The sequence below is a fragment of the Lactuca virosa genome, chromosome 2 (assembly GCF_052849685.1).
Source record: "Lactuca virosa cultivar CGN04683 chromosome 2, Lactuca_virosa_CGN04683_v6, whole genome shotgun sequence".
Lineage (NCBI taxonomy): Eukaryota > Viridiplantae > Streptophyta > Magnoliopsida > Asterales > Asteraceae > Lactuca > Lactuca virosa.
This window is the reverse complement of record NC_136427.1, coordinates 40487574-40513540: the sequence shown is the minus strand read 5'-3', so window position 1 is coordinate 40513540 and position 25967 is coordinate 40487574. Positions and strand designations below refer to the sequence as shown.

General features: G+C 39.9%; 1 protein-coding gene across 1 annotated transcript; it reads right to left on the bottom strand.

Annotated features, from left to right (window-relative positions):
* Positions 1-6591: 6591 nt before the first annotated feature.
* On the bottom strand, positions 6592-7209 carry LOC145157385 (uncharacterized). The gene has a single exon (XM_079076431.1). The coding sequence runs from the start codon at positions 7207-7209 to the stop codon at positions 6592-6594; it is 618 nt and encodes a 205-aa protein (XP_078932557.1).
* Between the last annotated feature and the right edge of the window lie 18758 nt (positions 7210-25967).

The window sequence follows — 25967 nt, the reverse complement described above, 5'->3', positions numbered from 1 at the left end:
AAGAAGAATGATTAAAATTGAGCTTGCATACGATTAGATCTGAAAATCGTCTAATACAACTCAATGGACCGAAAACACAGTGAACGACTCTGACAAATGACATCTGACAACCTATTTATACCAATAGACATTGACTGAAAACAGGTTTTCGGTCACACCTTGACCGAAAACCTTCCTAGACCGAAAACTCTAAAACATACCAAAAGACTCCAACTAACAATCTCAAATGCACTAACTCATCTATACATGTAATGCCTAGCCCAAACCATATACTATGACCTTTCAATCTCCCCCTTGGTTTGCAGCTAGCATGAGTTCGTCTTTATCAACCAGCATCACATTGATCCCCTCCATCGATCCACTCCACATTCCCTTTTTGATGATTTCTGCCACCATCGAAGTGAACTCCTTTGCAGCATGCTCAAAAATCTCCTCAGCGACTTTAATTTGAAACATAGACAAGTGATGGATATCCCACTTTCCAAACTAAAGCAGGTCATTTTTGTCATAGAGACGAAGACTGTCATTTGGAAGTTTGATGATAGCGGTAGCTGTTGTTTCATCATCAATCCAGTAGAGCATGTTTTCAAGTGACCTGTCTCCGAAGTTTTGTAGCACAGGAACTTGCCTCACTTGGTTAGTGGGAGGCCACATCACAGTTCTGAAAGGTTTGTCTGTCTTTGGATCGATAACTTTTGGGTATAGCTTGATGATAGAATTGGCAGTCTTCATAGTAGGAAATCCCTTCTTTGTCTGATTTTCCAGAAATAACCTGAATTGAGTTGCTTGAGGATTGCCTGACGGATTCGCAAACGGAGCGTTAACAAGTTCAGTGAGATCAACTCTTGTCCAAGATTCGAAATCATGAACATTCTTGTAGTATTCAACATTATTGCTCTTCCGTCTCACGACCCACATGTTCAAACGGTCGTGGAATCCCCATGATCTGATTCCAAATCGGTCACCGTAACAATGAACAAATTTCTTCTTTTCAAGATCAGTACGAGTGATTTTTGGTTGACCTGGAGGCGCGTTGTCATCTGAACTTCTCTTGAACATGATTTGCGGTTTCTTGGAGGATTCATTCAACTTTGCTTTCTTGATGGCTATTATATGAGGAGCTTGGACAGGTTCTGTGGGAAATTTATCATAGATCATAGTTTTCTTGGATGAGGAGGAGTCACCAGGATGGGTTCCAGATGGAGGGTCAACTCGAAGGATTTCCACTGAGGACTTGAATTTGTCACCAAGTTCCTCTGTCAGTTTTTGTTTCATGTCAAAGTAGCATGCTGACAGAGCACCAAGGTGAGTCTCAAGAGTTGAAAGTTTCTCAGTCTTCAGTGACTTATCTGCCTCAAGATCATCAATACGAATAATGAGTTGCGCATTGGAGGCCTCAAGATCAGCAATTCGGGACGAATGCTGACTGATCACAAGGTCTTTCTCAATAAGCTTTTGGTTTAGCACACCAATCTCTTTTCTCAGCTCAGGCACCAAGGAATCATCATCTCCAGACAAACATTCCTCAAAAGATATTCCTTTTCCGCGAGAGGAATGAGTTGGACTTAATTGCTGGGCCATATGCATAGCTAGCCTCTCAGATGCAACATCATGATCTGACCTTGGAGGGGATGATTCCTGGCCAGCAGACGAACCACCAGCTTCATGGATTGAGCTGGGACCTTCTTGAGTGGGTACAAATGAGGATGGGGCAAATGTTGAAGATGTAGGAATCACGGTAGTTTGAGTCAGGTCAGGAAAAAGTACTCCCATCCTTGGATCATTTCTGCGTCTCTTCAAAGGATGTTGGGAGGTCAGAGTTGTCAGGGAATCACTTACAATGGGCTCGGTTGTCGGAACAACATTGTCAAGGGGAGGAATCCCTGATGATGTGTCCATAGGAATTGATGAATCAGCCATCTGAACGGTAGACGGAGGCACAGTCTCTTGAGCATCAGCTTTCTCCCTTATCTCCGGTGTTTGATTAGCACCATCATGGATGCAGTCAAAGAAGTCATCAAGGTCTTCGTTTGACAAAAGATTCTCATTCACACCACAATTCACCGCTACATCATCTCTGTCGTAACCGGATAGGTCAAGATCCTCATAATCATCATTTTCTCCTCCTTCACTGAAATCATTTTGAACTGTCACATTCTCAAGATCATGCTCTTCAGCAACAATGGTGGACGGAGCAACATCTTCAATCTCATGGTCTGAAACGGTGATGACATCATCATTTACATTTGCATGATCTGACGATGCTTGATCTGTAGACTCTTGTTCCGGGGACCCATGAGATTCTGACGAGTCGGCCAGTTCCATAAACTTTCCAAATTTCACGAGTGGATACTTTCCCTGAAACATGATTTTCCCTTTTCGATTTTGCTTGATGAGGCTTATAGTGTTGGGACCAAATGCTTTCATGTCTAGTATCTCTCCTGTCTTGACCAACTCAGGGTATTGCTTGTTGATAAAGATTTGAATGAATCTTGGGTACAATAGAAATTGATCTTTTGACTTCTTGTTGGCATTTGTAACCATTTCCTCCAAAATGAACTTTGAAAAATTAAAGTCAATCCCCGCAGCCAAAGCAACAATTGCCTGAGTATTCCTTGAAGATATCTCATCTGAGCCACCCTTCCTTCCAGAAATGCAGTTAACGAATACGTGAGCTAGAAACCTCCAGTAAGGAGGTAACAACTTTTTCAAAGTGGGTGGGAAGTCACCTTCATATCCCATTTTCTCAAGATACGTTTCAACTTGTTCCAAATTGATATCAGTTGGGTAAGTTGCCTGATCATCAATCATTAAAACATCTCTGATAAATTGCTCAGTGATGACAACTTTACACCCTTTGACAGAAGCTTCAATGATCACTGAGCCATCTTCTCCTTTCTTGACATTTGCAGATCTCCAGAACTCATTGATTAGGTTCAGATAGATGACTGGATTCTAGATTAGTGCAGTGAAGATGCAGCGTTCCCTTAATCCAAACATCATTGACTTGAATTCATTGTGTGCCACTGGGGGATCATCTAGGAGAATTGACACGTTATGACTTTCAGCAACCTTGAGACTTGCCATTTCTGCCTGCACAAACCTAGCCAAGTGAGAAAAACTTTTGATTTTAACACTTAAAATAATTCTCTCAATTAAATCAATTTAATTGGCCATTTGATATTAAAAAAAAATTAGGTTTTTGGTTAACAGATTCAAGACCGAAAGCTCCAAGACCGAAAGCATCTTAGCCATTTAGACCGAAAGCTGATGGTCTTGAAGCCGTTGGAGTTGTGAGCCGTTGGACCGAATACGGCTAGATCGAAAGCCGGTTAGCCGATGGACCTAAAGCTCAGGACCGAGAACTGTTGGACCGAAAGCCTGTCGACAGTTCCCTTTTAACGATTAGGCCTCGATTTCGTGGTCGATTCTCTGCAATAATGGTGTATCCATGGTCGAAAACATCATACCTGTGAAGATTTTGGATCAATTTCAAGGAATTAGCACAAAAATTTTCCGAAGGTTGAGAGAGAAACGAGAGGTTTTCGGTCTGGGATAAGAAAAGTGAAAGGAAAGAGGAGTTCAGTTGATGCTGAGGACGTTGACCGGACCAAGCAAATCCATGTGCAACAATTGGAGCACCTGGCTGATGGAGTTGACATGCTTTGGCAGATGTGGCTTTAGATGATGTTTGCCTTGAGCACATGACACACATTTTTCAAAAGTAATGAAGTCTCTGACGGGTAGACCAAGGACCATTTCGTTTTTGGCAAGACGATTCAGATTCTTTGCATTTGCATGGCCAAGTCGACGATGCCACAACATAGCGTTTTGTTCTGAGACTTTTGAAAAGAGACAAGTGACTTCATCAGGTATGTTGTTGTTCATGTCAATAATGTAGGCATTCCCATCTCGATTTGATTTGACAAGAATCCACTCCTCTGGGATGACAATGCCAGGCTTTAAGATTAGACATTCCTTATCAGTGAAGTGTGTCGAATAACCCTTGTCGCAGATTTGAGAAACACTCAATAAACTGTGCTTCAACTCAGGAGCATAGTTGACGTTCTCAAAACTAAGCACTCCATTGGTCACCGTTCCTCTTTGTGTGATTTTTCCGCCCTCTCCGCCCGCAAAGGAGACATATCCCCCATTAAAGGTCTGAATGTTGTGCAATTGGGAGATATCTCCTGTCATGTGCCGGGAGCAGCCGCTGTCGACATACCAGGGTCTGACGACATTCCTCCACAACTGTCCCTGCACAATGAGCGGAATCATTTAGATTTGGGGACCCAGGTCATTACATTCCTGGGTTGACCCTTAACATTCACAAATTTATCTTTTAATTTTCCTGAAGTTGAAATCTCATTTACAGCAGGTACAGAGGATGATGATGACTGATTAGACTTTATTTTTGGCACCCATTGATATTTAGGTTTTGAAACAATTTTCTCTTTAGTTTGCTTTGAGCAGGTGGATTTGCTACTTGAAGAAGTTGAAGAACCAGACCTGCATTTTGACGAAATCGACTTTGGCTTAGCTTTGGTCGATTTTGGCAAACTGTTTGTGATTTTATTAAAAACCTGTTTGTTCTTATGAAAAACTGCCATTTTCTTGTTTTGATTTGCTATCGAGTCATTATCTCGAGAGCGAGGTCTTGAGAACTTTCTAATTAAAGACCGTCCTCTAGACTCATTCTCTCCTCTTTGTGACAAGTAATGAACAAACATCTGATTGAGACAATTTCGGGCAATATGACCAACAGTACCACAATTGAAGCAAATTTGTTTATTATCATTCGACTTGGTACTGCTTTTGTCAGATTTCTGGCTTTTATTATCTTTTCTAGCATTTTCACATTTGCAAGAACAAATACTAGATTGTGTAGCAAACGTAAAAGATGTAGAAGCACTCGAGTCAGATTTGGCAACTTTATCAGAAACAACATCATTATTTTCAAAATTATTAGTCTGAAACAACACACCACCAGAAACAAAGACATTAGTGTTTGAGTTTAACACAGACTCATCACAAAATTCAACACCAAATTTAGACACAGAATTATTCGACTCAGACTTTTCAGCTTCTTGCTCCCCCTGAACTACTGACATATCTGCACTTGAGGTAGAAATGTTAGTATCCAAAATTTTATCATTAGACCATGTTGCTTGTTCAGAAGCTGATTTCCCATAAACCATGAAAGGTTCTCTGTCAATTTCTTCTTGAGATAGAGGAATAACAGTGTAATTATGATTGAAAGGAGGAGGGACACTCTCAAATCCTAATCCTACTTTTATCTGGTTACCACAAGTAATGTCCTTCCACTGCATTTGTTCCGCGATCATTTTTGCAACTAGTTCACTTGACCCATCGAATTTTTTAAAATTAAATTCAGCATTTTCAAATCGGTTTTTCAATGCGTCAAGTTCAGCGGTTACAGCAGCAAGTTTTCTTTTAAGATGATCATAATTCTCACACTTGTTGCTGTAATCCTCTTGCAATTTCTTAAAATCCTTTGTTTTGTTTTCTAATTGAGTTTTCAAAGGCTTTTGATTTTTCCTAAGTGTATAGCCTTCGTACTTAAGGTCCTCATTCTCTCTCTTGATTAGTTCAATTTGGCCATGTAAGAATTTAACAGTTTTCATACAAGATTGAGAGCAACCAATTTCACTGACCTCGGGTTTGGCAGGCTCTGAAGTGGTTTGCACCATGAATGCAAATTGAAGATTCATCATTTCCTCTTCAGGATCCTTCTCTGTTTCTTCTTCCACACCATCCTTGATCTGGGCAAGATGTGCATTTTCAGGTCCTGAAATATTCAGAGCCTGAATCTGGTCTTCCCAATCAAAGGATTGAGCCACCATAGCCAAGTTTGCAGGCTGATTGTTTGCAGAGGACCCCTTATTGTTGTTCACTGGCACCATAGCTCGCTCAGAATTCTCTCTTCGGTCTGGTTTTGGACATTCTCGAGCAAAGTGTCCAGGTTCATGGCAGTTATAACACCTCAACTTTCCTTTGTTGAACCCTACTTTCTTGTCAGAGTTCACACTCCAGTTGTTCTTCCCAGTTTTCTTGGAGAATTGTTTTGCCCTAAAAACAGCCATAGCCATTTGCCATGTGATGTCCATCTCCTCCACATCCTCTGGATGGATCTGATCTAAGTCAGTAAATGATAATTATGGGGAAAGTTCTCCGACCACAAAAGCATTGTAGTAGTTCACTAGACCAGTGGCGAGGGCCAGATTTTATTCTTTTTCTTTCAATAATGAAGATTGAAGATTATTTCCTTGAGCCTGAATGGGTGCATTTGAGGATGAACCAACAACAGGATCAACTTGTTGAAGAGAAGATTGAGGTTGAGAAACTTGAATGTTTTGCATTGATGGGATAACATATGAAGTGGGCTGATGAGTCACATAGGGTTGAACTTGAGAAACATGAGATACTTGAGAAACTTGAGGAATAGAGAAACTTGAGAAAGTAGTGTTGTTGGTGGTTTGAATTCCAAGATTTGCAGAGGAGTATGAATTAACATGATTAATCTCTCTTTGCTTATCATCGAGATCGCAAGCCTTAATGATCGCCATTGTTTCAGCCAAACTCAAACGGTTCAAATCTTTGGTCCTTTTTTATCACTGAAACATTCATATCCCAATATTTTCGTAAAGAATTTAGCAGCTTCTTGTTGATCTCAGATTTTGTAACCATAACACCAGCAGAACTCATCTCGGTTGTGAGTGTGATAAACCTTTGCAATTGATTCTCAAGAGTATCCCCCAATACATAGTTAAACATGTTGAACTTCTGTCGCAACATGTCTTGGCGACTTTGTTTCATGTCTTCATTTCCTTCGTAAACTTCGATCAATGCTTCCCATAATGCCTTTGCTGAAGTGTACTCATGGAAACCTTGAGCAATTTCTAGGGATAATGACATAGTGAGTGTGGCAAGAGCCTTTTCCTGTTCCTCGACTCTCTCGAAATCATCATCGGTGTAGTTTTCAACTTGCTTATCAATTATAGTGCCATCTTCCAATGTGGTTGTGATACGGATTGGACCTCTCAAAATACTTCTCCAAATTTTAAAATCCTTCATCTTAATGTACTTTTCAATCCGATATTTCCATTCAGGAAATCCTTCTGCTGATAACAATCGATGAATTCGAGTAGTGGTACCCATGATAGCATCCAATTCATGATGAGCAGACATGTTTTGAGATTCCATTTTTTAATTGAATTTTTTTTAAAGAAATTAACTTGAAAAATAAACCAAAAAACAAAGAAAAATGGGTTTTCGGTTGAAGAAATGAGGTTTTCAGTTTCTGAATGATTCAAGAGATTTAGGTTTATGAAGATTCAAGAGTTTTCGGTTTTTGAAGATTCAAGAGATTTCGGTTGAAGAACACAAGAATTTCGGCTGAAGAGCAGTTTTCGGTTTCTGAAGATTAGACCGAAAACTCCACAGATTTCAATGAAGAGCTTGATTTTTCGTTCTGATTTGATTTCCACGCAATGAGAATACCAAATGAAGCTTCAAAACACCACTTATCAACGAAAATTCGGTTCAAAATGAGTTTTCGGTTGATGAAGATCAAGCCGAAAACTATAAGAACTTGACCAAAAAGTTTGAATTCCAAACAGATCTTAATTCCACACGATGTAAACTCCAATCTGATCTTCAAATTCTATCAAAACAACCTTTGAGTGACCGAGAACTTGATGAACAAATGCTTGTGAAACCGAGAACTGAATAACAAGCTTAATTGACACCGGTTTGAAGCTCTGATACCAATTGTAAGGTCCTTGATGGAAGGATCTATACCAATGATCAATCAAGCAAATGAAATAATAAAGAAGATGAGAAGAAAAATGATTAAAATTGAGCTGGCATACGATTAGATCTGAAAATCGTCTAATACAACTCAATGGACCGAAAACACAGTGAACGACTCTGACAAATGACATCTGACAACCTATTTATACCAATAGACATTGACCGAAAACAGGTTTTCGGTCACACCTTGACCGAAAACCTTCCTAGACCGAAAACTCTAAAACATACCAAAAGACTCCAACTAACAATCTCAAATGCCCTAACTCATCTATACATGTAATGCCTAGCCCAAACCATATACTATGACCTTTCAGTTTTCTATAACCCATAGCTCATGGACCGGTGGTTTTACCCTCTATGGAAATCGATTTCCCAGTGATCAATGCCTCCAGGAACCAACAGAAAAATACCCCACAATCCCCTCTAATGCCAATCTGTTGTGGTATGTATGGGGGCTTTTCAAGGGTCATCTTGAAGCTCTCAAGTAGGATTTAATCGGTTGGTTCGGTACCCCAGTAATTGACTCCCACCAGCAGTTTGTGGATGCGAGCTTTCATACCTATAAACCAATCCTCATTTTTCAAATGGTAGCTGCCCTTCCAATGACTATCGTATATAGTCATTTGGAATGTCTTCAAATACAAAGCACCCAAAAACCGATAAGCATGTGGTATATTGATTGGAATGTAAATCTACAAAAAAGGTTAGAAATAATTAATTAGTATATAAATACCCAGGTAATGTAATCCAAACAAAAGTATATTGTATCACACTCTGCCCATGCTGGGTAAACGGATCCATCAACCGTGTCACTCCAGTCAAATGTATCAGTGTTGAAAGTTGACGGCACAACCATCCACCGAGCATCATCCGCTCTACGCTCTACCAACAATGAGATGCACATCATGATGTGCTACCAATTAATTTTTTTTTGCAGTAAAGTAAGTATTGTTATTAGAAGCGTATTATGTAATAAGCAAATAATTATATTACTTACATCACATGACAACCATCCTCCATGACTATCCACATATAACCGTGTCCAAAACTCAAGCGTAGCAAAACCGGTCAAATAATTGTAACCAAACAACAACGAGTCATCTCGTTCTTTATAAACAGTGTGTACGGTAGGATCTAAAAGATTTTCCAACGATGCCGGTTGTTGTCGTGTAACACTTTTCCTCTTCATTTGTATCAAAGGCGACCTATACCATATGGACATAACTTTTTGGCGCTTAGAACGCCTAAAAGGTGCTAGCGACGGTGTTTTGTATTCATCCCGCAAAATCTCTTTTACATCGACTGAGTGAATAACCAGAGACGACTACTCAGGGTCGTCATTCAAAAAGGAACTCACAGTCTTGGAGTTCCATCAAGGGAGAGGGATCAACATAGTTTCCTGTTGATGATCCTGTGTCCAAAGAGGAACTCGTAGTCTTGGCTTTATCATGCTCTTGATTCACATGCGGTTCAGAAGGGCTAGGTTTGTTGGCAGTTATTGTTTGATCATCCTTTGGAGGATTGGTTTCAGTTTCTCCTTCAGCTTGAATTTCTTCATCAACTGGTTCGGACGAGGATAATGAGAGTCCCGAAGTCACAAGCTGGTCTAGATGAAGATGGTTTTTGAGAAAAAAGAATAGATGAGCGATCAGGAGGAGCAACAATGGACGCACTGTCGTCATCGAACATGAATTCAGACGAGTGCTCCTCATCAGGATCAGGGTGGAGTGCATCATGGTAGGGAGACTTCGGAGGGTTGTCCGAGATGATGTTGTCGTTGAGGGTCTGTGACAACCCGAAATTTCGCATTGTAAAGTCAATCAATTTAATCCAAGGTCCAACTTGTTTCAGCTACCTTTTAGCCATATTAAAGGACCGTTTGAGAGCTTCTAACCTTAGTGTAATGTATGAATGGGTGTTAGAATGTGTTTACTCGAGGTTTGAGAGATTGACTCGGTCCGGAAAACCATTCACAAGGTGTGTACGACCGTAAACAGGGTCTACGGCCGTACACCGGGTCTACGGCCGTACACCGGGTCTACGGCCGTACACCACCCTATATATATATATATATATATATATATATATATATATGGTGCTCATTTTCTTCTCATTACTCCTCCTCCTAACCGTGATCACTCCCATTATCTCTCAACTATCATCGGCCGTGAACACCCCAAGGCTCCAAAAACCAGTAAAAGAGATACCCCTATATTTTCCGAGTTTTTAATGTTTTCAGGGGGGAGGGGGAATACAAGTAAAAGCACAAGTAATCTTGTGTTTGAAAATATTATTTGGTTTAATATATTTTCCATCATTAGTATACATCGAATGTAGAACTTACTAAAACATGTTAAACATCGTTACTACTAGACTTGAAATCAGTTTTACAAACAATGTTAGGATACAAACATTGCAAACACAATTTTCAGAACAAAGGAAACAAACTTATGAATTATGAAATGAAAGATATTATTTTATAAGAATTCATGTTAGTAACAAAAAGGTTTTCATATTATTATTCGTGGATTCGTTGAGAGAACTACAGTGTGAGATACGACTTCTTAGGAACCAGAGTCTCCTGGAGGGAGAGCGTGAGTTTGTGTATAGATCTATACGGGACTGACAATCCCGCACCCTGACTATTAGCTATAGTCAACCGGGGGTGACAAACGTCTGTTCAGTTTTCGACATCCGAAGTACGTCGTATTGGTATTTGTCCATTAGTATGGTTATAAGAAATCACAGGGGAAACAACGACTCGTTCACGTAATAATGTACTTAACAAACAGTCAACAGGGTTAGTAACTATGTGATAACTTAGTATGTACATTTGGGTAATATGAAATTAACATCCGACATGCAGTGGGATGTGTGATCGCCGCCTCATTTCCTGTTCCTTGTTTGGTTGTCGGCTTAGGGCATAATCACCCAATCGACTGTCTGTTCGATCTAGGTTTCTATAACTCGTATGTACTAAGTGATCACAGGAGGGTATTAACAACATTTTTCAGTATATAGAACAACACGTTTTCAACTAGTTTTATTTATGTAATAAGACTACTATACATACTGGTGGTAGCTAGGGTTTTCAAACAGAACAATGCTTAAACAACATAAGTATGGTAGATACTTGTACTCTACGATTTGGAACAGATAATTCAATAACTTATAATTAGGGAAAATATAGGATTTTCCAGGGTAAACATCAGTACTTTATAAACAGTTGGTTTATTATTCAATTAACAAGTATTCATTATTAATTCTTTAATTCCTTAGTTTATGCATCCGGGTTACGTACGAAGAATATCCGAAAGATTGTGGAATGTGTGGTTTCCGCCTCATTCCCTGTTCCTTGTTTGGTTGTGGGTTTAGGGCAGATCCACACAATTAACTATCTATTCGATATTGGTTCCTGCGTAACTAGTATGAACTAAGTAGTTATAGAAAGAATGAGTTTAATCATGCTTTTCATAAGAAAATATTGGATTTTCTTGAGGAACACTTTCAACAGATATCAAAGAACCAATACAGTTAACTTTGTAAGTATCTAGTGAATACTTCAGGATTATGTACATGAGGATCCGACAACCAGTGGAATGTGTGGCCTCCGCCTCATTTCCTGTTCATTGTTTGGTTGTGGGCTTAGGGCAGAACCACACAATCGATTGTTTGTTCGATCTGGATTGTATATGATTTGTATACACTAAGTACTCGCAGGAATAACTTGTATGAAGCATTTTACTTATCATTCATCACATCAGGAAATATAAGGTTTTCTGGAGAAACACAACGCACTTTTCGAAAGAACAAAGGACAGTTTTCCTAAAACAATACGCTTATGAACTCACCAGCTTTATGCTGATACTTTTTCAAAACCTACTTGTATTCTCAGGACATTAGTAGACAGGTATACGCCCGAATTCAAGAAGATGGAGCATAGTAGCTTTGAGTCTTTACTTGTATTTACTTTTGGAGTCAATCGTGTATGATTCAAATGTAATGTAAACATTATACTATTAATACAATGGTTGTTGTTGCTTTGATTAATATTATTCAATTGTTGTGATACTGTACATGACGTCCTCCGCCCCTAAACATTTCCGCCGTTCCGGTTTGGGGGTGTGACAAGGTCTCTCTACATGCAAACTCTTGATCAACAACTTCATCGGATGGAGCAACGAATGGAAGATTGCTTTGGATCGCTCTGTTCCTCATTGAAATGAGAGTGGCTTCAACCTGTGATCTGGTAAGCTCTGGATTCCTTGAATGAGCCCTGCTGACAAAGTCTAACCAATCTAGATCGTCAGTACCTGGTCGTCCTTTACCTTTGCCAGGTATCAGACCAGTTGTGGCATCCGAGACAGGAGGGACAACTCCCGCTTCGTAATGTTTAGGATCCGAGACAGGGGTCTCAAATCGTGCTTGTATGGAAGAAAAATAAGGGATATCCGAGATGACACGTGGGTGTGTTTCACGGGGGGGGGGGGGGGGGGTGCAAGGAACTTTGTTTAACACCAGCATCACCTTGTTGGGAAGGTAAGGGTGGATTATGAGGAGACTCCCCGTGAGTGTGTGCAGTGGTTTTTGAATCTCCGAAGGGTACTTCAGAAGAGTGGGCAGGTGGGGTAAGAGGATGACCATATTCAGTCGGAATGTCTTTAACAGATTCCTTTTGAGAGGAAGTGTCGACTTTGGCTCTCTTTTTGGATTTAGGTTTCGAGGGGGAGGTCTTTCTTTTTGCAACCTTCTTTATCTTTCCGCCAGAAGGAACTGGCTTGGCCACATCCAAGGTAGGCTCAACGGAGACAGGGTTAGACTGTGTAGGGCTATACATAATCGAAGTCTCCAAGTGTTGTTTCAAATGGGGGGACTCGGATGGTACAGTGGCCAACATATGTTCAGGCAATCTACGAATTGGTCCGAAAGATGCTTGGTTCGGAAGGCGATAAGTCTTAATAGTTTTGAAGGATAGAAATACCTCTTTCAAAACTGCGTTAACTGGGATTGGTTCGTGCCTCTCTCGGTATAGTTGTTGGATGGTCAGAGCCCAGAATCTCGGACTCGATATCTCTTAAGGCTTTCGTTTGACAGAAAACTTCCGAAATTCTTGCCACAGGACTTCCGTTAGATCAACAACATTTGTCTTCTCCGAAAAGATGTTGTAAATGAAATAGAGCCAATCCTTGCTCATTGTGTTCGTGCCTCCATGTTTCCCAGATAGACCTCGAAGGATTAAGTGCATAAGGACTGTTCATAGCCCAGGAACTGCAGATTTCTTGAATTTCTTTGCTTTGAACTCTTCAGCATACCTAATGTGACTGAGAAACGTCTGAAACTATTTAGACGTTGGTTCTTGAACCTTGAAACCCTTAGGGTTTTCTGGAATCCCAATAGCCTTGAAGAAAGTTGGCTTGTGAAGTGGTACAATGCGATCACCAGTGATCCTTTTCTCAAGAACTTTGTCTTCAATTTTGATTATGTCAAAAGTTGTATGAAGGAGACGAAGGGGAATGGGTGGGTCAAGAATCTTGGTGAGTGGAACTGAGATGGGATGGCGAGCACTAAACTCGATCATGACTCGGATGGACTCGTCATAGTCCATGGGATCCAAAGAGAAGAGTTGTGTGGTATCACGGAGAAACGATTCAGTTGAGGATGATGAGGCAGAACCTTTTGATGATTTCTTCTTAGGAGCATTTTTGGTGATTTTGGGAGCGGATTGTGAAGATGGCATTGTTGCAGGTTATGAGAGCTCGAAGAACAATTTTCTTGCAGAGAAAAAGGGATGAATGTTTGGAGAGCGTAAAGTGACAAATGGGTTTTTGAAGGCTTTTTATAGGTTTGAAAGAAATAGGTCGGGTTGAAAAAGTGTAATGATGATATCCGGATGTGGATATGGACCGCATTAAATGTGTTGCCACTTTTGGTATGATTTGATCTGCAAGGACTAAAGAAAACAATGGCAAGACGTGCAAAATGGAAACCGTCATTTGATTGACATGATGTTTACTTTACGGAGACGTGTACAAAAAAGGTGCGATTTTCTAGGATTAAAGGGTAATCATCATTAAAAAAATATAATCGTTTGAGTTATTAAGAAAATGTTTCACAAACAATAACGAAAAACCTTTAGAACTTCTTTTCAAGAGAGTGATCTCGGAGCTAGAAAGTTCCGAGATGGATTCACAATGTGATCTCGGAGCATAAAAGTTCCGAGATGAATTGTCATAAGATACTTCTGAGATGAAAAAGAAAGTACTTGTACGTGATATAGATTCCGAGATTGCACAGACTCAGGCTGAATATCAGAGGTAAAAGGAAGGAAGATATTTAAACAGATTTTGAAGTTCCGAGACGAGAAAGAAATGATCTCGGACAGGGTAAGAGATGAAAGCACATTACCGTTTCTGAATGGAATTCTAAGATGAACTTCATAACACACTTTTTCATATAGATTCCACGATGAGATAAAAAATACCAATGTGACTTATATTGGTCATGGACTTCCAAAGATTGAGAGAGCTGTATAACTTATGACTAGAAGAAGAGGTCAGATAAAAAGACACGTAAAACGATCCTATTTATTCCGAGAGGAAACAACTCCGAGATGAGAAATTGATTTGACTTCGAAATTATTTCACTTTTCCGATGATAACATCAGAGAGTGCAAGCCTCTTGAAAGAATTGAGGATCAGGAAACATCATACCCATTTTGTTCAGAAAACCATTGAATTTGGTTTCATCTAATGCCTTAGTAAAGACATCAACAATTTCATCTTCAGATGGAACAAAAATAAGTTCAATGTGATGAGTTTAAAACTCTAATGATCGATTAGATTCAAACAAGTATAAGCAATTAAAGACATAATATGAATCAAGAATATTTCGAATGATTATAAATCACAACCTCAGAAGAGCTCGATAAAGAACTGCTACTGTAGAGGTGTGTAGGGTTTACAATGACACGATTAACAAATACAGGATGCATGCATGCACCTTAAATAGTAAAACCCTAATCATTAATCACGGGTGGACAGGCCCAACCCGGATATACAAAACACTAAGTAAAGGGCCCAAAAGACGCAACACTAAAATACTCAACAATCTCCCCATTTGCGTCGATTGAGGCGAGAGTCCTTCACTGCTGAGTTCGCTTCTGCACTTCAAAAACTTTCGGAATTACGCCCAGCAGAACCTTGCGAACTTGAAGATACATAGAATAGAATCATATCCGAAAAGCACTTCTTGTCACCTTTTATGTTACCCCTATGCTTGTTGACGAAGTCCAAAATATACTCCAGGCACGAAGTCGAGAATAAGTGTCTGTCGTCGAGAAAGAAATAAACTTTGTGAAATTCTACATCAGTTCGCTCGTTCAACTGAAAAGCTACGCACCATCCATCCTTTTGTATCTTCCCGAGTTTCATTTTATCGAAATCATCAGGATTATCTTTGGGGAGTTCACTTGGCTTCCTTCGCAACACTGCAGTAATCTCAACATCCATTTGACCAACCTCATGAATGTATGAAATTATCATCTGCTTAAGGTGAGCAACAACGGGCTCATATTTCCGTCCATCCCTCAACAATAAGTTGCACAACATGATCCAATCATATGGATTCTGGCATAGAAGACCGGCAAGAGTAAACTCATGCATCTGACTCGTTGAACCTCTAGCAACCTTGAATTTCGCATTTGGGAAGCTATCGGTTTCATGTGGACCAGTGACCTTCACAGCCGTAATTTTGCTTGTACTCCAAGTCTCATACTACAGCTTCATATGCTTAAGGTAGAACGAAAAGCAAGTGGTCAGCACCGATGTCTGTTGCCGGGACATTCGCAACTTTCATAAACCTGCGAAACCTGAAGGCTTTCGGAGTGATCGGAAGGTCCAACTGCGAATCTTGTGTATTCTGAAGATCGAACAGCACAACTAGTTCCAACCAATACTGACTTGGCATATCAACAACTTCACTCAGGATTCGCTTCAAGGTCCATACTGGAAACAAGTTCTTTCGGCTTTCCAGCATGGCATGAGCTTCGCGTTCAACTTTTTCTTTCGCTTCAGCCTCACGAATGATTCTTTGGTGCTCATCCATCTGAGTTTCACAGTCCTTTCTTCTTTTTAGCTCGTGTTCATCAGGCTCTTCATCTTTACTGTTATCAACTATTGGTTCTTCACTGAACAACTTCTCTTTGCCTTTCGGTTAAATTTTGCTTTTTGGCTTAATAGTGGGCTTGACCGAAGGTTTGGGGTTTTCCTTCTTGGATTGATTCACACCTTCTCCCCCTTGTTTCGGAATTAAACTGGATTCCGAACACCTTCCAGACTGTGAAGCATGGCGAATACATGCCTGAGTTTTTCTTAGATATGCTTCTTGACTGTTATCGTGATCATTGAGTCATGAGTCTCAATGATGTCTGAAAGCAGTGCATTCACATCTGCTATATAACTTTTCATAGCTGCTTTTTCAGACAACAGATCATTGACTCGTTTCTCTACATTCACTAACTTGACCGTTAAGACTTTCACCTTCTCAGTCTTTACAGCAAGAGAATCCATTATCTTACTCTTATTGGCCAAGTCATCCTGAAGCTGCGTGATTTTTGATGAAATGGAGGAGTTGAGCTCGACATTATCTTTTTGAATACCAGTGTGAAATTCTTCGAGTTTCGCTTTCTCCGTTTTAAGTGTGGAGCCAAGGCCAGAAATGACTTCATTGGCCTTCACTGTGTTGGACTCGAAGGAGGTTTGAAATTTCTCCATGTACGCACGAGCATCAGTAATTAGTTTATCGACTTTTTTGGTCGTGGTGTTGAACACCGAAGCAGAAGCATCTACCGCTTTGTTTGTCTTCTCAAGGTTAGCAGAGTGTTCTTTCGTAAGGGTCTCTAGGAAGGACTTTATTGTTGCTTGTGAATAATCGTCACTTGATGATGTTTTAGAAGCTTGGAGCAACGAGTCCAGTTTCTCATTAATCGCCTTGAGTTGGCCTCTTGTGACGGGGGCTTCGTCGTGAATCCCGCAAAGTCGTCATCATCATCACCATAGATCGTATCTGGATCATACTGACGGAAAGGAGAGACATGTTGAGTGGAATGTCCAACTGTGAATCCCGAAGCACTTACCCCCGCATCATATGCGTTGACAGTTACCGGAGGATCAACAGTAGTGGTAGTGGTAGTGGCGGTGGAATCAGAAAAGAATGGGGTTTGGACTTGCGAAACTCCCAATGAAACAGGTGGGCATGGGGCAATTGTAATGGGAGTGGAAATAGTGGCAGTTGGAGAAGGGACAGGAAAATCTTGGAAAAAAACTTCATTAAGTGGAACAGAAGATGGGATTGTAGTTGATACCTCAGGATTCGTAGTTGCCGGCTCCGAAACCTTCGGTTGAGAAGAAACATCTTCTTCGTTCTGAACCTCCTTTTGAATGTGAATATCCGAAAACGTTTGATATTGTGAATCCTCTTGATCACTTAGTGTCGGAGTTCGTGGTTGACGAGCCATCTTCTTGACTCTCTTCCTTTTTGGTGCCTGAGCTGGTGCAGAAGGTTCAGCATCAGACTTTCGTTTGCCTCCCTTTTTGGGTGAAGGAGCTGGTTCAGAAGGACCAACTTTCGTACCCTTCTTGTTGCCTCCCTTCTTGGGTTTATCCGCCTCATCCAAGACCTTTCACATTTCGTCTATCAGTGGGCGAAAGCCTGAGAGGGGTAGAGTGTGATAGGCTCGCAGTACATCACTCGCAGTCGATATGTCATGAAGCATTGCTTCAGGAATCGAACCGATAAAGTTGAATTTGGAGTTGTCAGCGAGAATGATGTTCGTTTTGTGGAAGATCTGGATAGAAGCCAAAGATAAACCTTCCAAATAGGGGATTCTAAACTTGTTAATCACCCTTTGAACAACGATAGACCAGAAGCGAACATAGGAGATTTCACTGTGTCAAGTTGTTGAGAGAGTACTTTGTACGAACTGAGCACAGAGAACTGACCCATAGTCCAAGTTGATGCCGGAGTAGATGCCGTACATCATCGTCATGAAAAACTTGCTCGCACAATCCGAGCCAGTAACCCGTTCAGAGAAACTCTTGAAGAGCAGTGTGAATAAGCCATTCCACATCGGCAGCAAGTTGGGCTTTTTGAACTTGGAAACTGCCGTTAACGTTTCCTTGTAGCCCATCTGGTAGACGTCCCCAAAATCGTTGAGTTGGAGATGCTTTCAGGGTTAATTAGGTCACGACCCAGAGGAAGCCTTAGGAGGTTGCAGAACCTCGATTTCTTTATGTGGGTTTTGTGGTTGTGGATTTCGAACGTGACCGGTTCTTCCCCTTTTTGATAACTAGCAGTGGAGTAGGCCTTTGAAAGATGCACCAGAGGAACAATTTCTGACTTAGTGAGTGCAATAACAAGTGGAGAGTACCTTAAGCATTCGACGATGAGTTGAAGAGACTCGTCGTATTTGGTGGGGTCGAGATCGAGAACCATGTTTTGATTGGCCTTGAAGTTGAGGATTGAGGACTGAGCCATGGTTTCTTCAACAGAAAGTGTCTCTGATGATGCTGCCATTGATTCGTGTTGATGAAGAAGATGAACAGTAGACAGAGAATAATCACCAGAGGATTTGTTTGCTTTTTGAAAGTGGTAATTGATTAATGAAGCATCGAAATCCTTTTATACAGAGTAGTAGGTGAGAGAAAACCGTCAATCTGTTGCATCGGTTACTGAAAAGGTGCCTAAAAAGGCGTGACTGACAGCTGTGACGTGTGTCAGGCGGCATGAAATCAACGTCGTTTCAAATCAGTGTTGTTTCAAATTCTTGCACCCAATCTTATCCGTTAAGATGCCGCATCAGATACGCGCTTTCGCAGTTGATTCATTTATGAACTTTCGCAGTGACTGGTCATCAACGTGTCTGCGAGACTAAAAGCAAATACAAGTGCCACGAACCAGACTTTGGAAAATCACAAGGATCTTCGTGCGAGAGTGTGCCAAAGATAAAGAAATAAATCAAAATTATGTGGGATATTAGTGATGTCTTATAAAGACACAAAGTAGTGGATCCCGGGCAACGATCTCTTCCTTTGGAGTCAAGAGAGACTCTAAAGTGTCTGTGTGGTTTCCCGTTGAATTACGATCACATGTTTGTTGAGAAACTTAGAATGACATCTTTTAATTAGGCTTTAAGAGTGGTTTGATCTTCAACCAAACGACGAAACTTGATATAAGTCCGAATGTTCGATGAAGTACTTGTCTGACCGGTGTAGCTGTAAAAACAAGTATGCTTTGGAATTATTTTAAGTGACTAAGATAGATATAGAAATCTCAAGGAAAATAAAAACTGGATCTATTGGGAAGAAACGTCTTAGGTCTAGATAGTCTCATTAAGATCACACAAAAAAAAAAAGATTTCCTGGTACTGACCACGAAAGTGGACATTCGTTAATTCCAAGGTGAAATATCTAAAACATGTTTATTGTTCACCGTCAATTTGTATATATGTGTTGGATTTTGGGTTTCACTCAATTCGTGGTGATAACGAATTTAAGATCATAAACACAAAATTGGTTATAACCATAAACCTCAGTGGTAACTTCTGAGAGTCTCAAGGGTTACATTTGTGAATGCGAAAGTTGATGGAGAAATGGTATGAGGTGGTTCCAAAGAAAGAATGTACCTCTGTTGTGCGAAGTGACAAAGCAGGTAACTCTAAACTCAATGTGAGAAGAGTGAGGTAGCTCTTGACTTATGTGAATAAACAGCCTTATTGGGAAGAAACGATTGGTGTTATCGATTCATTAAGGCTTCTACATAGAAAGTCTTTGAGGCTTTGGTCGACATGCAGCAACATGCTTCTAGGAATACCTAACTAGTGTAAAGTTTCAGAATTTATACCTGTCCCATCATTCGTAATTGAGATGATCAAAATGTTTGCCTTCAAATCTGCTCAATTGGCTAATATTTTTGGTATTTTATAATTTTATAATAGAAATAAATGATGAAAATAAAGAAAATATTTTTATATTTTTGTTTTTCTGAAAAAAGAAATAAAAACAAAAAAAATATATATATATTTTTGGATTTTTGATTTAACAGAAAACAAAATAAAATAATTTTTTTTTGGATTTTTGATATTTTGAAAAAGAAGTGAAAACAAAACAAATAACATGTTTTTGCACTTTCGTTTTTCTGAAAAATAAATAAAAACAGAAATAAGTAAAGAAAATGTACAAAGGATACAAGAAAATTCCAAACCACGAATGAATAGTAGACCGTGAGTCACTGCGAACATTCACACCAATTCGCAGTGTGAACAGTTGGTTGCGAGTCACTGGGAGCGTTCGCACCAATTCGCAGGACAAATGATGACTGCGAGTCACTGCGAGCGTTCGCACCAGTTCGCAGGCCTGTCAAAAACTTATGACTGCGAAGGTGGTTTCGGAACGGACTCAAACTCTATCATTCCTAAGCCTTGAATAATGCGATTTAAGGATTGTTCAGGTAAGGCTTTCGTGAAGATGTCGGCTAACTGATCAGCGGATCTTACAAACTGTATCTCGACATTTCCATCTTCCACATGATTTTTTATGAAGTGATACCTCAGTGCGATGTGTTTCGTCTTTGAATGTTGCACTGGGTTGTGACAAATGCGAATGACGCTTTCGGAATCGCAATATAAAGGGATTCGTTTCATGTTGATGCTATAGTCGCGAAGTTGACTCTGAATCCAAATAACTTGTGAAGTGCAAGATGAGGCTATATACTCTGCTTCAGCAGTCGATAGGGAGACGCGAGTTTTCTTTTTAGATTGCCAACTCATGAGTTTTCCATCAAGAAATTGGCATCCTCCCGTTGTACTTTTTCTATCTAGACTACAACCTCCAAGATCAGCATTCGAAAATGCTTGCACAAAGAAACTTGAACTAGAGGGGTACCATATTCCTAATAAGGATGTTCGCTTGAGATACCTGAAGATGTTCTTAACAACTGTCATGTGAGGTTCACGAGGATTAGCTTGAAACCTAGCACAATAGCAAACATAAAACATGATATCTGGATGACTAGCGGTTAGATACATCAATGACCCTATCATCTGATGATAAAGAGTCATATCAGCAGCTGGTTTATCCAAAGATGGTGTTAGTTTCGTTCCGAATGCCATTGGAACCTTCACTTTTGAATCTCCCACCATTCCAAACTTGGAGAGTAAGGTCTTTGTATAAGCCTCCTGATTGATAAAGATCCCTTCCTGACTCTGTCTTATATTCAAGACATGTAAGTCCCTTAGATCTGAGGATCCAAACCAGTGATTAAACAAATAGCAATCAAACAAAATGAGAAATGAAGTAGAAGAAGAATTAACTCAAGCAATGCACATGATTTTATAGCAGGGCCGTAAACCGTCTGGTACACCTTGATTACACACACATTTAAGCTCCTCTTTTCTCTCTCTGCTCTCTCTTAGCCGTACACTCTCCTCTTGCTCACACATGCACTCCTCACCCTATATATATGAGACATGGGCCGTGAACAGGTTCACGACCGTAAACCTGTTCACGACCATAAACACAACCGTAAACACCACCTGGTCCGTGAACAAATTTCGGTCCTAGACGGAAAATTACAATTGCCTAGAAAAGCAAAGTATAAACCAATATTTTAGACCCAACAATCTCCTCCTTGGTTTATAACTTTCTTTTCTAATTGACCCAACAAGCTCCCCCTAAAAAGTAGCTAGCTTTTCTTGTCAATCTTCATTTGGAGCTTGGCTTCAGCTTTAATCTTCAATTTCTTCACAACTTCAAGATGAACTTGATGAATCTTCAATGAATGACTTCATCTTGAGCAGTTGGGCTTTTCTTCAAAATTTGACATTGAACTCACAATGGGTGAGGAGGCTTGATGTACTGATTCTTGAAAGATAGCGCTTTCAGCTTGAGAATCTTCAGAGAGAACATCAGAGAGAACAAATCTTCTGGATCACTTCAGCAGGTTCAAGATAGCAACAGACTGATTGAGGAGGCTTCAATGCAATCCGTCACATAATCTTCAAGTGCAGTTTCACCTTACTTCTGGGGTTGAAAGATTGAATGTTGAAAGAATAATCTTCATTTCTTGCTCCTTCGAATGAGAATTCTTCGATGATCCCGGATGAAGCCTTGGCTCAGAAATTCTCCAATACAGTCTCCATGAGTCTTATCTACATCTGAATTCACTTTTCAAGACAAAACAAAACTAAAAGAAAACTTAGCACACAATATTTTTGGATTTTTCATATTTTCTGAAAAAGAAATAAAACATAAATAACACTATTTTTTTATTTTCTGATTTTTTTTGTTTTATTTTTGATATTTTTAATTCTCCCCCTAAATTTGTGCATAGAGGAAAACTATGAACAAATTTAACAAAAACAAAAATATTTGGGATCAAAGTTGTGAGACAGCCTTAACTTGTTTATCAGTACCTTCACTTTCATGAATAGATCTGGTCAATTGCCGGTATTGTGGTCCACTTAAACACGAAGAATATCGACAAACTTTTCTAAATAAACCATTTAGCTGACGACGACCACAGGTATTGTTGTCCACTTAAATCAAGCAACGAGATCTACAGACAACCTCTAAATGGTTCAATTTTAGTTGCACTAGAACGTGTTCCCCACTTCCCGATATACCCTGGTTATCAAGAACTTCCTAAAGACTCCTTACTTTAGGTGAGTAAACAATTATTAAGGAGGAAGTCAGATTTAGAGATAGATGCATATGTTGTGTCCCAGGTCGGATCTCTTTCAATCACGCAGAGGGGACAACATATGACTAACAAAGATAGAGGGATTGAGAGGTAGAATGTTGCATATGGTGTGTTCCAGGTCGGATCATTTCAATCACGCAGAGGAGACAGCATATGGCTAACAGATAGAAAGAATTTCATAGATAAGGAGGTGCGTAGAAATAGAGTTGCATATGTTGTATTCCAGGTCGGATCTCTTCTAATCACGCAAAGGAAGCAACATATGACTGACAGATAGAAAGCAAGAAAATAATTTCCTACATACCTACTTTATCAGAACCAGAATTAAGGACATAAGTTTGTACATCAAGGAAAAGTTGAACCATTGTTCTAGATGTGTATTAATTTAGTGTATCCTGAGGTTCTCGTGTTTATCTCACTGCTCAATCTACCCGAGCGTCGTATGGTTAGTCTAAACAATCCTATCTAAATCCACACTGTCAAATCCTTCGTGCCTATCAGCACATTGAACACAGAGTCTAGACAATTCAGATTCAGTCCTTTACACATGTTTAAACTGCCCATTATCACTTTATCTTGATATCACTTCCCAATAATACCTACTAACGAAAAAATATAAGAAATTAAAGTTTGTCTTCAAAACGAATCAGTTTAAGATAAACTCAGGAGTATAGAGAAGAAAAACTCAAACTGTAAGTCACCGATTGAATTTGCATCCAGAAGGTCTGAGAACAGCACGCATAATCTCAGAACAGATCTGAAAATTCTTCACATTGTTAAGCATAAAACCCCATTTGTGATCCTCTCCTTTCTTCCTTTCCCGCAAAGGACACATACTCTCAAACAATGTTCTGAGTGTTGTACAGTTGAGAGATGCCTCCTATCATGTGCCTGGAACAACCACTATCAACAACCTGAAGTCTGATGATATGCCTCCATAGCTGCTCCGACACAAAGCGGGATTAGTTGGTCTTTGGAATCCAGTCCATTTTGAAACTGGGCCGACCTTTGTCATCAACGCAAGATACTTTCTCCCATGACATGTCATGTTTATCACAAAAATAAGATGTAGAAATATTAGAGTCATTAGGTGATTTGGGAGATTGAACATTTGGTACCCATCTGTAGTTGGGTTTAACCCATTTCTTTTTCGATCCGATGGATGCCTCGGCACTTGCTTTTGAACTTGAAGCCAATCGCCGAGATAACTTTGACCTAGCCGGTCTTGGTTTCGTTGGAGCATCTCTTGAAGTGTCCTTTTTGGCCGGCATTCCCTTTTTGTTCTTGGGAGTTGGATTCTTGGCCTTGGAAGTTGAATTCTTGTTCTTCGTGGCATTCCAGTTGTCATTGTTTGAACGTGGCCTCGAAGGGTTTCTTTTGAAGTATCTCTCTCTTGGTGCGTTTTGCCAGCCTTGTGCGTAGTAGGGAACGTATGCGCGATTAGGACAATTTCTGGCAATGTGTCCAAGTGTTCCACAGTGAAAACATGTCTTTTTCTTCACTGGGAAGTTGTTTCTTCCTGCCCCTGGTGGCGTATCCTTGCCTTGTTTCTGGTTGTTCCCACATGTATAAGTGCAAGAAACAGATTGTGTGACAGGTGTAGATGGAGTGGATGTGCTAGTAACATCAGACTTATCAGACACATCATCACTCTTATCAGAATCATCAGATTTTGAAACCACATCATCACAAATCAAAACATCAGGTTTATCATTAGACACTTTCTCTCCAGCCTTTTGCTTTCCTTGGCTTAGAGACGAATCTGCATCGGAAGTAGAAACGTTAGTATCTAATTTCCTAGCACTACATTCTGGCACCTGAGGATCTGGTTTACCGTACACCATAAATGGTTTCCGGTCTATCTCATCTTGAGTTAAAGGAGTAGCAGTATAATTGTGGTTATATAGGGGAGGGACACTCTCATAACCTATGCCTACTTGTTTCTGGTCCTTCCATTTCATTTGGTGTTCAATTATTGTTGCAACTCTTTCACTTGACACATCGAACTTTTTGAAGTTAAATTCAGCATTTGCAAAACGAGTCTTCAATGTGTCAAGTTCCGCAGTTATAACAACAAATTCTTGTTCAAGACATTTAAAATCAATGCACTTATCACAGTATTCTGCCTGTAGCTTCCTGAAGTCCTTAGTCTTGGCCTCTAGTTGTTCTTTTAAGGGTTTCTGGCCTTTCCTAAGTTGATATCTCTCGTATTTAAGTTCCTCTATTTCTCTACGCATAATATCGATATGTTCATGTAGATTTTTGACATTATCAATGCAAGTTTGAAAGCAAGAATTTTCAGTGACCGGAATGTTTGAGGAACTCATTGTTTTTAAAAAAAATGCCCTTTGACTTAAAACCTCAAAAGTCAACCTTAAAAGTCAACTTTAGAAGTCAAACTTGAAAAGTCAAACTTAAAAGTCAAACCGAAAAGCTTAATTTGAAAATTTGAAAGTCAAACGAGAAATTCAAAGTTTAAAGTCAAAGGTCAAACTTTAGAGTCAAAAGTCAATTTTTTAAGGAAAAAGTCAAAAATAAAAGTCAAAAATTAAAAGCTAATATTTTTGGAAGAAAGTGGAATTTAAAAATAAAAAGAAATTGATTTTTGGGCTGAAAGTGTAAAAAATGCGAAATTGGATTGAAGTTGCGAGCCTTTATGAATTAATTCCGGAATGAGGATACCATCTAGCAAGCTAGATCAAGTGGAAATGCGCCTTGTTGATGAATCAGGGACCTGGGTTCGAAACTCGGCAGCCCCAAAAATCCCTCTTTTTTTAATAAGCGTTGAACGAGAAAGAGGCTGCTCAACGAGCAAGTGAGCCAGACACGTGCGAGGCTGGCCGCACACCGAGGACCGTGAACATGTGAAGACCGGTCGTGAACCTCGGACCGCAAACCCCGACCGAACACGTGCAAGGCTGGCTGTGAACTCTGAGGGCCGTAAACGAACTTCGGGCCGTGAACCCTTCTTGGGCCGTACACCCTTCAAGGGCCGTAAACCCTTCAACAGATGCGAAGAAAAACGACGTTTTTCACCATTTTGCTCCAAAACTCGATCAAAAACTCGTTTTTATGAAAAACGCGAAGAACAAACCCCCTTTATTTTGCCAAGATCTATCCAAAAACGCAAAAATCCTTCAAAAATAAAATCAAATACGCTCCAGATCTGACCAAATTGATTGATAAAATCCAAGCTCTGATACCAATTGTAAGTCCCAAATCTGCTTGTTTATCAATCAGATCCGTTTGATGGTGCGGAATCCCAATCAAACGGATGATGTCAGATCAAAATAGAAGAGAAGAAAAAGAAGAACAAGTGAATCTATGATGTATTCAATGAATAGAATGATGCTCCATACACATAGTACACACACACTTAA